Source organism: Bos indicus, chromosome 2 (assembly GCF_029378745.1).
Source record: "Bos indicus isolate NIAB-ARS_2022 breed Sahiwal x Tharparkar chromosome 2, NIAB-ARS_B.indTharparkar_mat_pri_1.0, whole genome shotgun sequence".
Classification (NCBI taxonomy): Eukaryota; Metazoa; Chordata; class Mammalia; order Artiodactyla; family Bovidae; genus Bos; species Bos indicus.
The window spans coordinates 86,206,263-86,220,081 of NC_091761.1; the positions used below are offsets into that span (position 1 = coordinate 86,206,263).

Below are 13,819 nucleotides of genomic sequence, written 5' to 3' on the forward strand. Positions count from 1 at the left end.
AAACATTTACTATTTTATTCAATTCATAATTACTGTATTGTATATGAATTTCCTTTTTCAACAAAGGAATTTCTTTATTTGCTCAAGTATTAAACAAGGGCTAAAGAAGTATTTTTACACTTTTTAGTAGAACACATATACCACCCAGTGGAAAAGGCATAAAATACAGTCTACACTGCTATGTGTTATTTTCAATGATTTAAAAATGGATATTACAAATTCCATTAAGCCAAATATAAGTGGTACAATTTCACTTCATCATATTATTTTTTGTCGGGCTCAGAAGTCTGTTTATATGCAGGATTTGTTTATATTATATGTTTATATCTGTTAATCATCTCTGCAGGATCTCATCTTTTTAGAAGTGTCCACCTATCATATTTACATGTAGTTTCCCACTAATATTTTACCCATCTTATTGGTCCTTTCTTTTATGCCTATGAATATGTATATATTGCCTCTTTTTCAAGAAAATAATCATTCATTGATTTCTTTAACTTTGCAATCAAACTTCTCAAGTGAGTACACTATGTAAACTACCTTTTTCTTCTCTGATATTTGGCTTTTGTAAATACCAATTCACTAAAACAGCTCTAATGTCACCAGACATTACTAGCCAAATCCTAGTGCTTTATTCTTTAATTTTCATTCTCCTTGATTTGGCAATTAAAAATCATTCTCGCTAAGATTATATTTCTTAGATTAGTCCCCTGGTTAGGTCTCTGAGGCACAAGCTACAGACATTCTTTTGTGTCAGCCTTTTCCAAATTAAGTTCTCTCTAGTCTAAAGCAGGTATACAATTCCAAAAGTATCAGATTCCTTTAGTTTCTGGTTCCTTGGCTACAGGACATCAGCTACTCAACATTAAGTGCTTACTACCTAACAATCAATGGTCCCTCAGCCTTTGCAAGAATAACTTTACAACAAATTAAGGAATATTAAAGCATCCTCTTTCCTCTAAAATACCCACGCCCCACTCCCCAACACATGGAGATCAAAAGGAAGGAGAAAGCAGCCATGAAACTCTCTTTTTAAAAATGGAATCAGGACTTCCCTGGTGGTCCAATGGTAAAGAATCCTCCTGCCAATTCAGGGGACATGGGTTCCATCCCTGGTCTGGGAAGATTCCACATGTGGTCAAGCAATTAAGCCTATGCACCACAACTACTGAAGCCTGTGCACCCTAGAGCCCCTGCTTGCTGCAACTAGAGAAAGCCCAGGCACAAAAATGAAGAACCAGTGCAGCCAAAAAAACCCAAAACACAACCAACGCCCCACCTCCCCACCAAAAAACAACAAAACAGCCAAACTTCACTACAACTTCCTTCTTAAAAAAAAAAAAAGGAACCAAAGTAAGGCAGAATACAAAATGTAGCAATCCAATAAAAACACAATTGTTAATTCTGTGTACTACCTATAGTGATACTAACCCTTTGGAAACTCCAGCTCTGTCATTTACAATCTTCACTTCTTTTACAGATCCATACTGGGAAAAAAATTTTCTTAAATCATTTTCATTTGTCTAATGGTATAAAAATAAAACACAAAAAACCCCATTTTAATTGATAAAAGATGAAATAACTTCTGCTTGTTTTGGAGACAGAAAAGGCAACACAAATTAATAGTATGGATATAAGGATGCCTGTCATCATAAAAACTGCATGAAATCACTAGGTTATTAAAATTAATATTAATACTTTGCTTTATGCAGAGTTAATACTATGTTGTTAAATTATTACATAGCAATAAAATGTTTTAAGCTGAGTTTTCTAAAACTACAAATAAAGCTTGTTCTCTAGTTAGCTATTTTTTGATAAAACTGTACTAGGCATGCCTATAACTATACTAAGGGCATATTATTATTGGTTCTTGTGATTCAGAGAGGCCTACAGTCATGGCAATGGAACTAGGTTATGCTGGCTTCCACCAGTCACTCTATTTTTATTTTAAAATTTATTTTTAAGGATAATTGCTTTAAAGAATTTTGCTGTTTTATGTCATACAATCACTCTATGTTAATGAGCATAGTCATCAGGAAAGTTAAGGTCTTAGAAAGGAAATATATTTACAAAAGTACCTGAACTCAATTTGTGGTAACAACAGAGAGGCTACAAAACTTTAAGTTTTTAGACATTTTATCTGTAGTCAAAATACATACGGACATTATGATGATAAACAAAAAATATTGAGTCATAACTAGACTATCATGTATAAGATGTCTACAAAGATGGTCTGGCATATCTGGCAATTAAAATAATCTCATAACAGACCCACATCACCTTTCCCTACAGCATTCACTCTAAATTCATTGCAATTTCATTTTCTGGTTCAACTGTGTTTGCCCACAAGAAAAACTTTAAATATTCATAGAAAAAATTTTTCTTTACATATATATCTAGGAAAAGACACGCCTAATGGTAGAGCAATACCTCTTGAGTTCCACAGGTACCTCACTGCTTTAGAAAAAAAATAAATTTTTAGTTGGTAACCTAAAGCTTGCTAAATTGGATGATGGCAAATACTGAGTTAATCTAGGTACAACAGTCTCATTTCAATAAACACAAAATGGAATCAACATCAAAGATTTCTATTAGAGACTTGAAAACAAATTAATTAAACCATTCTCTGATAGAAGAATCACTAGCTCAATTTTACATCTCTATCTCTGTTAAAAACGAGACAGAAAGTCAAGATTATCAAATATTAAAAGGGATGGCCTCTAGGGGTCTAAAAAGAAGAATTTTATGAAGTTTGAGACTGCTTGCTACTGTGTTAAACTACTTCCTTGATGGAAATTATCTATGGTTTTGGGTAAGGTGTAACTCTAAGAGGGAGAACCTTACCAATTAACTTAAAGCTAAGATTGTATTGTAATGGCCCCCAAAGTTTATATTGTAGCTGACAGGCTTCAATAAAAACCGACACTAAACTAATGAGAACCCACTGTATAGCACAGGGAACTCTACTCAATGCTGTGGTGACCTAAATGGGAAAGAAATCTAAAAAACAGGGGATATATGTATATCTATAGCTGGATCACTGTGCTGTACAGTGGAAACTAAAACAACATTGTTAAGCAACTATACGTCAAAAAAGATAAAAAAAAAAACCCCTACACTTAACCTAGCCATACAAACTATTATATTGATGGTTTATTTAAAAATATGCTAAGCTAATATAATATAAATTCTGAATAAGAATATTTAACTTGAATATTTATGGTCAGTTATTAATACTTTCCATGGAAACAGGAAATCTTTTTAAAAGTAAGCATTTCATAAGAAATTATTTCCCTTAATTTATTATTAGTGAACCAATCACACACTTGCTTAAGACTCATAATTCTGATAAACACACTGTGACATTCATCTTGAGCAGCAAAGAAGCAATTCCATCCAAATTGTGAGACCCTGATTGTTGGAAAACAGTGAGTGATAACTACTATACCCTAATTGCACAAGCATTTTTTTTTAAGACAACTCTCCCTGAAATTTCCAATATGTAATAAGGAAGCCTGGAAATCCTTCTATATATTCCCTTGGAATAAAGAATGTTCCACTTAAATTATCGATGCCTGCCTTTCCCGTAGGTGTTTACAACTGCCTCCCACATGGGGGTGCTGCAAAACATCTCACAAAACTATGCCTCTCTGAAAGAGTGAAATGGCTGATTATTTAAACATATTACTGTTAAGATGCTTTATTCTGACTAGGACACATGCCTTTTTTGGTAATCAAATTGTAAATTCGGTTACAGAAGCAATTTGCAAAATAAAAGTCTAAGAAGTTACTCAGGAACTGAAAATAAAGTTGGGATAAAGAAACAGGACTTCATAAAACTGTTGTGTTTATTTTCTTTTTCCTTAATTGAGTCATCTTTTGAAAATTTTAATCACTCATTGTTTGGGCTATTGGATTATTATGTAAAAAAAAGTATAATTAGTGTGATATGGTGAAATAATGTGGAGCTATCAGTCAGAAAACTAGGATTCTAGTTTTCACTTTGTCTCTAAGTAGTTAGGTGACTATAGATACGTCAATGAGCCTCAATTTCCTTGTATGTGAAATTAGACAATTATACATACTCTACTATAATAAGACAATTTGAACCCTACTAATCATTACGAAAATATTAAATACATTATTATTTTTATAGTTGCACAAATAAACCATTTCTGAGAAATATAATAAAATACTTCTAACAAAAAAAATTCACTATATTGCATGCATTATTAGGTACCTTAAAGTCAATTCCTCCTACAAAGATGCGATTAGGGATCACTGTTCCATATCTTGGGGCACTCGTTGGGTTATTCAAAGGCACAGGTGACACAGGATTAGGGGATGGAGATAATGAATCTGTTTGCGTCTGATTTGATGTTTGCTGTAAAATAAAATTCTTTTAAACTCAGTACTGGGTATAAGTTTTAATGCAAGATAAAAGCATTTATCCTTCAAAAAGGTAAGTATACTGACAAAATGTAGTATTTTAGACTTTAATTTTATGCTATTATGAAGATTATAGAGCTAATAACTTTTGAAGGCAAGAAAAATACAATAAATACAGAATCTACTCCTCTACAGAGATCTTAAATCTTAAATGTATCATTTAAACATACATATATTAATTACTATTAAATGTACAATTTAAATATTTTAAGTATTAAGAAGGAATATTAAACTCAAAAAGAAGTTTAGGAAAGAGAAAAGTAGGACAGTTAGGACAGTTAGGAGCTGGCCTGGTACAACAACTAGGCCCTGGTGTTGTAAGAGGTGTCCGGGATCTCACAGGTAGGCTGTGGTGTTCTCTTGTTAACACCAACATTGAGCAAGGCTACTATTATTGTGATGAAAGAAAGTGAAAATCGCTCAGTTGTGTCTGACTCTCTGTGACCCTATGGACTATACAGTCCATGGAATTCTCCAGGCCAGAATACTGGAGTGAGTAGCCTTTCCCTTTTCCAGGGGATCTTTCCAATCCAGGGATCGAACCCAGGTCTCCCACATTGCAGGCGGATTCTTTACCAGCTGAGCCACAAGGGAAGCCCAAGAATACTGGAGTGAGTAGCCTATCCCTTCTCCAGGGGATCTTTCCAACCCAGGAACGGAACCAGGGTCTCCTGCATTGCAGGCGGATTCTTTACCAACTGAGCTATCAGGGTAGTGTTACTGTGATGGGTGAAGATAAAAACAAGACCACTCCATATCATACCTACACACTGACAGAAACAAAAGCACTGCCCAAACCATAAGAATGACCAAACATCCTTTTATCCTGCCTGACAAGACTGACTACTCCTTCTTTATCAATCACAAAACTTTAGCTTCAATCTCTTTCTTGTCTTCTAGTTAAGAATTAATGTAGCACTGGTGGTAAAGAACCTGCCTGCCAATGCAGGAGACTTAAGAGACGCTGGTTCGATCCCTGGGTGGGTAAGATCCCCTGGAGAAGGAAATGGCAAACCACTCCAGTATTCTTGCCAGGAGAAACCCATGGACAGAGAAGCCTGGCAGGCTACAGTCCATAGGGTTGCAAAGAGTCGGACATGACTAAAGCGACTTAGCACAATCATAGAATTATTCCCACTTTCTGACAACATGCATTTCAGAGTAAAACCTTCTTTAAACCCACTCTAAAAAGTGCTAATACAAGCCTAAATCCTATAATAAGTTCTAACATCCTCTAGTTCAGAAGGCCCCATGTTCTTCCTTGCTGTAATTCAGAAGAGCCAACTTTATTAAACTATAGGTATATTTGTGGTGGTCTTTGGCTAAAGGGCATTGACAAGTAAATACATTCTGACATTTAAGTTCACTGCTTTTCAACTCTAAAGTCAAATTTTTAAATGCACTTGGCAATTTGAAAAGTAGTCTGATTTTGAAAAAAAAAATTTTTATACCCATAACTCATAGGTATAAATTTTTATACTAAAGTTTTTAATAATATTAATTTTTACTTTATGCTAAAGAACTGAGCTCATATTCATATATTCAGTGTCAGTGTATAATTCTAAGTCAGTGGATCTAATTCAGATTTTAATAAATACATATTAACAAGTAATGGAGAAGAAAATGGCAACCCATGCCAGTATTCTTGCCTGGAAAATACCATGGACAGGGGAGCTTGGTGGTTCATAGTCCATGAGGTTGCAAACCGTTGGACATGACTTAACGACTATAAAAACAATAACAACTAACATATAAGCCTTTGCACAACAGCAAAACAGTAGATAGACTCTTAAGGTACACTGGGAAAAAAACAAGACTTGGGAATAGAATTTTAAAGAGAAACAAATATAAGAACTTGCTATTTTCCTTGTAAGAACACTAAAGAGACTTCTGAGACACTAAAAGAGTTCTTCAAAAAGCTTCAAGTTCACGACTTAAATTCTCTGAAAAACAAACTCATGAAAATTAATTTCCCACTTAGATAACGGAGTTGTTCTTTTTCACACTGCTCTCCTTTCACTTCACTGGCCAATAAACCGTAATCCCTAAAAATTAATCTCTGCAAGATGTACAGAGAAATATCTAGGCCAGTGGTGACTACCAGGCCATAGGCTGGAACTTTTGGGGTCTATTGTCCATCTAGTCTTAAGAGGGAAAAACGCTCCCTAGTAAGGGAGTTTATAAAAATATCTCTTAAACCACAAACTCATCATATTTAATAATTGCTATGTTGTAGCTGCCAGTTAAAACTGGGAACCCAATCTTAACAACATCCTCTCAGGGCATTTGAAAGTTAATTTATAACTTCAGTCACCTGTAAGACATAGTGCCAGACTGGATGATTCTGGGATGTTTCGTTTTACTTTTCGACTGTGGATTTGTATTGCTAGAGATAACTGAACAGCTCTGGCAGATACAATCTACTCTACCTGCCTATTTGTTTAGAGAATGCAGAAATTACTTACCTGCAAAATTAAAAAAAAAATTCATGAAATTCTCTTCTTTAAAGCAAAATGAATTCAATGGATGAACTCTTTTGCTTTCAAATTTAGTTAAATAAAACTCCACTGGTTTTTATTTTTATGAGAGAAAAATGACATGAATGGAAGAGAACAAAGTGCTTTACTTCCAATCTTAAGAAATCCTCAACACGGAGGAAGGAAAAACACGAACTTTGTACATTCTATTCACATCATTCTTCTATTTTTAAGGTTCCTATTCTATTGTGGGTTCCAACTGTTTTTTCTCCTTACCACTAATCACTTTCCAACACACTATGTAATTTATATTACGTTTGTCATCTCTTTCCACTATATTGTAATGTTCAAGAAAAGGGCTTTGCTTGTTTTGTTCACCGCAGTATCTAAGACCATATATAGCAGGTGTTCAATAAACGTTTGTTGAATAAAGAATAAATAATTTCTTCCTGCTCATGATACACCAACCTTTAGGTTGTGGGCTGAAGAATACAACATGAATAAAACCCTAGAAAATATTTTAATCTTGGCAGTAACAAGGCTCAAGTAGAGGCAATCTTTAAGTTCCTTAGAGACAGCGATTTATTGAGTTAATTCAGAATGCCTCAAATTCCGCCAGCAAAATTTTGCAAATGTATGAAAAGCACCTAGCTAGGTGCTGTTTTGGGGCAAGCAGTAAGTAAGGGTCCTTAGCTTAGTACAACTTCTAGTACTAAAAAGTTTATTTAAAATTTTCTCCAAAGCAATGTGCCCCCACTGCCTCCTCCCCTGGAGAATTAACCTCGAAATTTATCATCTACTCTGCCAATGAAGAGAAGAGGAAAGAGACGGGCTAACCGTCGCAGTGAAGGACTCGGCGCTCCTTCCCCTCCGAGGCCAGCAAGCCGAGGTGCTGGAGGAAATGGCCGCAGCAACAACTTCCTCAGGGTCTCTCAAGTCATCGTGAACTGGAGCACCGATTCGAGGATCCACCCCCTCCCCACCAAAGTGCGGGAGGGAAAAGAAGGCTAGCCAGCGAGAAATTTTGTCCCGCAAACCCGCCAGAAGCAGTGGCGGGAATCCTCAACGGCACAGACCCAGACGCTGGCCTCGTGCGTAGCAGGGCCCCGCGGGCATCTCGTGGCACTCGCTGATTGGCTGCCGGCGGGCACGGGGTGAGGCGCGACGGCACGTTGCCGCAGCCCCTCGGGCCTACTCGGTCTCCCACCCCTCCCCCACCCGGCCCAGACTGGCTTGGGCGCGAGTGTCAAAGTCCGACCTGTGCCCAGGTGCCCCATATAACCCACACTCGCCCTCCCCCAACCCCCACCCCCAGCCAGGTCTCTCAGGACTTCTGGTTTCCACTGACCGGTCGGGAAGAGGAGGGGATGGCCACCTGGTCAACTCCTCATATGGGCGGCTAGGTTGAGTCTGGCTGGAGTGAGCGTCAAAGACGCAGCCGAACCTACTTTCGGCGGGAAAGCTGGTTCTCTAGCCCGAACCCAGCCTGGTGCACAGGACCCGGTCACCCACGCTTCCCGGAACCTCCCAGCCAGTCTACACCAGTCCAGGTCGGGCGTCGCACCTGCCCGACCCCACTACACAACCCGACGGGGCCTATCTTCATGGCGGTCGATGAGGCGCCCTGTCCACGCTTCTTGCTGACCATATAGCGAGCTCTAGACTCGTCCTTCCAGCCCCTCACAGAGGGCGCCCACGTTGCTCCTTCTCCCCGCTATCCCGGGGCCCAGGACTCTGGGCCCTGACCGCCGTACTCACCGCCCCGGACTCGGTCTCCATCTTCCTCTCTGCTCTTCAAAAGCTAGGGGGAAAGGCACAGAAACCTACAGTTCGTAAGCACCTTCACACCCAGGAAGCAACACCACGCTTCCCGACGGAGACTTTCTCCCCCTGGCGGCTACGGCGGCGGTGGCAGCTGCAAGGGCGCAGACTCGAACCCAGGGCCTGAACCTACCACCCGCGGGGATAGGGAGGGGCAGACGACGTAGCCTCGGGAGGCGGGTGGCGGTGCGGGCGGGCGCCGCAAGCCCGGGAGGGGCGCGGGCGGGCAGGTTTCGGTCGTGGCCCGTGGTCGCCGAGCTGGGCCGTCTCAGGGGTAGAGCGTGCAGCAGGTCGGGGCGGGCGTGAGGTGAGCGGATCGAGTGCTCTATTCTCAAGCCACTCTCGTCTGCTTTCGGACGGCTGGGGAAGAGACAGCGAACGGCTATGCAGAACTCCATGCACCACACGCCTTTCCCTCTCCTCCCCTTTGGGGAAAGTTGGCTTCTAGGACTGGTGGGTTTTCGAGAGGTGGCGGTGCGTTTAGAGGCTTTACTAAGGTGCAAGAAGCCGGTTGACGGGCGACTTCGTAAGGCTGGTGCGGGGAGAGGAGGCCAGTTTGCAGAGTTAAAGCCTGACCCCCGGGGCCTGACGCGCCAAACTCGGGGGCTCCGGAGAAGCCGCAGACGCCTCGGCGCACCTGTTGTCGCCGTCACTCATCCCCGCCGAGCGGGCGGGGCGGCGCGGGCCGCTTGGCCGGGAACCGCCGCGCCGCCCCGTCCGAGCTCCGGCGTCAACCTTAGGCCCGCGCCCGCTGAGCACAGCCCGGCCGTCGCACAGCCGGCCAGCGATGGATCTACCTGCGCGCTTCCAGGGGTGAGGACTGTGCCACTTGGCTGGAGCGGCTCTATTTCCTTTGAAAGAAGTCTGCTTTGTAAAAAGTCTTTCTGAAAAGTAGCTGCGATTTATGCATCAATACATATGTCATCAACTTCACATACTTTACTTATGTATATAAATATATATAACCAATTTTAAACAATCACAACTCGGTAAACTTCTGTAATGATCATGGTGGTTATGGCACTATGATTATGGTTAAGCAATTTGGTCAAGATCTAAAGCGATAGATTTCAGTCTCTGATCGCAGGTCATGATTTAGTCACATTGCCATATTTTTAAGAATGAGCAAAAACTGTTAAAAATTACATCAGTAATGACTTTTGTACTATTATAAAAGTTTGACTTTAGTTTACTTTCAAGATAAAGTGTTAAAATTATTATGTATTTAAGTTTTAATCTTTGGTGCAGCAGGAGAGCATTCTTGCCTGGAGAATCCTCATGGACAGAGGAGCTTGGTGGGCTATAGTCCATGGGGTCTCAAAGAGTGGAACACTAGTGAAGCGACTTAGCATGCACTTTGATGCCAGGCCCAGTGCTTTACAATCAGTATCATTTAATCATTTCATTCTCCAGCAGCCCTTCAGTTGGATTCACCTGTTATTTTCGTGTGTGTGTGTGTGTGTGTGTGTGTGTAAAGTCACTCAGTCCTGTCTGACTCTTTGTGACGCTATGGACTGTAGCTTTCTAGGCTCCTCAGTCCATGAGATTCTCCAGGCAAGAATACTGGAGTAGATTGCCATGCCCTCCTCTATCTTCATATTACTGGTGAGCAAATGGAGATTTGGAGGTTAAGCAATTTGGTCAATATCTAAAGTGATGGATTTAACTAGGGGTGTCTCTGATAGCAGGTCATAATTTAACCATATTGACATACTTTAAAGAATTAGCAAAAACTGTTAAAAATTACATCAGTAATGGCTTTTGTCGGAGAAGGCAATGGCACCCCACTCCAGTACTCTTGCCTGGAAAATCCCATGGACGGAGGAGCCTGGTAGGCTGCAGTCCATGGGGTCGCTAAGAGTCAGACACGACTGAGTGACTTCCCTTTCACTTTTCACTTTCATGCATTGGAGACGGAAATGGCAACCCACTCCCGTGTTCTTGCCTTGAGAATCCCAGGAACGGGGGAGCCTGGTGGGCTGCCGTCTATGGGGTCGCACAGAGTCAGACATGACTGAAGCGACTTAGCAGCAGCAATGGCTTTTGTATTGTATATGTATGAAAGTTCGACTTTTGTTTTATTTACTACAAGATAAAGTGTTAAATTATTATGGATTTAAGTTTTAATCTGTTCAGATGTTTAGCTTTTCATATTATTTACCACAAATAAGGCTTCACTGGTGGCTCAGAGGATAAAGCGTCTGCCTGCAATGCAGGAGACCCGGGTTTGATCCCTGGGTTGGGAAGATCCCTGGAGAAGGAAATTGCAACACACTCCAGTGTTCTTGCCTGGAGAATACCATGGACAGAGGATCCTGGTGGGCTACAGTCCATGGGGTCGCAAAGAGTCGGACACGACTGAGCGACTTCACACACACCACAAATAAAATGGGAAACAATTTTTTTTCATTGACTACAGTTCAGCTACAGCATCCTAAAAGTCATTATATGTTTGTGCATACAATTTAAGCTCATTTTTGCAGGTTTTAGTTTCTGTAGAAACAGAGATTATAAACCTATTAAAAAGTAAAACTCATTCCAGAGCAGAATAATTTTGCTGTTCAATACTGTTAGAACTGATCTTTGGGCATTTTTTCATGGTAGTAATGATGAGTTTAAGTAAATATTACTGCCATCTCTTTTGCCCAAGTCTCTTTTGACTAACAACACATTTTTGAAGACTGTATTCACCGTAATAGGTGTTCAGTCTGTGACATACATTAGGGAACACTGTATTTCAATACCCATGTCAGGTTCTAGGAGAATATACTGAATTTGCAGTATAGTAAGTCTTTGTTCTGCTTCTAAGTTGTTTAGTCCTTAGAGCAAAAAGAATATTTTAAAACTTGAATAAAACATACATAATTATACAGGTCAACTTAGTACATATTTATAGAGTTCCTGTATGTTCAAGAACATAAATGACTTAGAAGAACAACAAGATCAAACCTCTGTCCTTGACGTACTTTCAATCTAGAAAGAGAGAAAAGACTATTACTATAATTGCAAAAAATTATATCTAATACACTTATAATAAATAGGATACATACAGAATAGGATAAGTGGTATATGAATTATGATCCAAGGCCTGTGGAAACACAGAGCACAGTGTCCAGAGCTGGGAAGGGGCACCAACAAAGCTGAAATGATGGTCTGAATGGGAAGGTGAAGAAAGCCCCTGTCATGTGTGCAGCACCAGGCAAGGCACGTTATTTTTAAATCTTCTCAGTTACCATGCTTTATCTGGCAGTCTGAGCCTTAGAGAGACTCTACATTGCCAGAAAGTGGTGGATGTGGTTTTCAATTTGACTTCATTGCCCATGCACAGTGCACTTTGCCATATTTATGCCATGGTATCAGGGACTTGGGCTTCCCAGGTAGCTCAGTGGTAAAGAATCTGCCTGCCAAGCAGGAGACTCAGGTTCAGTCCCTGGGTCAGAAGATCCCCCAGAGCAGGAAATGGCAACCCACTTTAGTGTTCATGCCTGGAAAATCCTGTGGACAGAGGAACCTGGTGGGCTATAGTCCATGGGTCACAAAAGAGTCAGATATGACTTAAGTGACTAAACAATAATATTGGAGGATAATTGTTTTATACTGTTGTGTTGGTTTCTGCCATACATCAACATGAATCAGCCATAGGTATACATGTGTCTCCTCCTTCTTGAACCTCCCTCCCATCTCCACCCCATCCCACCCCTCTAGATTTTCACAGAGCACTCGGTTGAGCTCCCTGTGTCACATAGCAAATTCCCACTGGCTATTTGTTTAACATATGGTGATTTGTTTATTTATTTATTTTAATTTAAAATTTATTTATTTTAATTAGAGGCTAATTACTTTACAATATTGTATTGGTTTTGCCATACATCAACATGAATCTGCCACGGGTGTACACGTGTTCCCAATCCTGAACCCCCCTCCCACCTCCCACCCCATACCATCCCTCTGGGTCGTCCCAGTGCACCAGCCCCAAGCATCCTGTATCCTGCATTGAACCTGGACTGGTGATTCATTTCTTATATGATATTATGCATGTTTCAATGCCATTCTCCCCAATCATCCCCCCACTTCTCCTACAGAGTCCAAAAGACTGTTCTATACATCTGTGTTCTATACATCTGCTGTCTCTCATACAGGGTTATTTTTACCATCTTTCTAAATTCCATATATATGTGTCAGTATACTGTATTGGTGTTTTTCTTTCTGGCTTACTTCACTCTGTATAATACGCTCCAGTTTCATCGACCTCATTAGAACTGATTCAAATGTATTCTTTTTAATGGCTGAGTAATACTCCATTGTGTATATGTACCACAGCTTTCTTATCCATTCATCTGCTGATGGACATCTAGGTTGCTTCCATGCCCTGGCTATTATAAACAGTGCTGTGATGAACATTGGGGTACACGTGTCTCTTTCAATTCTGGTTTCCTCGGTGTGTATGCTCAGCAGTGGGATTGCTGGGTCGTATGGCAGTTCTATTTCCAGTTTTTTAAGGAATCTCCACACTGTTCTCCATAGTGGCTGTACTAGTTTGCATTCCCACCAACAGTGTAAGAGGGTTCCCTTTTCTCCATATCCTCTCCAGCATTTATTGCTTGTAGACTTTTGGATAGCAGCCATTCTGACTGGCATGAAATGGTACCTTATTGTGGTTTTGATTTGCATTTCTCTGATAATGAGTGATGTTGAGCATCTTTTCATGTGTTTGTTAGCCATCTGTATGTCTTCTTTGGAGAAATATCTATTTAGTTCTTTGGCCCATTTTTTGATTGGGTCGTTTATTTTTCTGGAATTGAGCTGCAGGAGTTGCTTGTATATTTTTGAGATTAGTTGTTTGTCAGTTGCTTCATTTGCTATTATTTTCTCCCATTCTGAAGGCTGTCTTTTCATCTTGCTTATAGTTTCCTTTGTTGTGCAGAAGCTTTTAAGTTTAATTAGATCCCATTTATTTTTGCTTTTATTTCCAATATTCTAGGAGGTGGGTCATAGAGGATCCTGCTGTGATTTATGTTGGAGAGTGTTTTGCCTATGTTCTCCTCTAAGAGTTTTATAGTTTCTGGTCTTAT

At 40.3% G+C, this 13,819-nt stretch overlaps 2 protein-coding genes across 10 annotated transcripts in view; one reads left to right on the forward strand and one right to left on the reverse strand.

Moving 5' to 3' along the window:
• Window positions 1-8,850, reverse strand: part of BOLL (boule homolog, RNA binding protein) — a 97,675-nt gene extending 88,825 nt beyond the window's left edge. For 8 of the 9 annotated variants that reach the window (XR_011569692.1, XR_011569703.1, XR_002182318.2 and 5 more), the window contains exons 1-3: window positions 8,685-8,850; window positions 4,241-4,384; window positions 1,432-1,523 (exon numbers count right to left, since the gene is read on the reverse strand). Coding sequence is in view for 6 of the 9 variants with exons in the window: in XM_070800118.1 (XP_070656219.1) it covers window positions 1,432-1,523; window positions 4,241-4,384; window positions 8,685-8,705 (257 nt within the window). In the remaining 3 variants the exon portion in view is untranslated. The remainder of the gene's footprint in view (window positions 1-1,431; window positions 1,524-4,240; window positions 4,385-8,684) is intronic. The other variant, XM_070800098.1, reaches the window with a different exon arrangement.
• Window positions 8,851-9,434: 584 nt separating this feature from the next.
• The window catches only part of PLCL1 (phospholipase C like 1 (inactive)), a 397,143-nt gene continuing 392,758 nt past the window's right edge, over window positions 9,435-13,819 (forward strand). The window contains exon 1 of the mRNA XM_070799984.1: window positions 9,435-9,560. The gene's annotated coding sequence lies outside the window, so the exon portion shown is untranslated. The remainder of the gene's footprint in view (window positions 9,561-13,819) is intronic.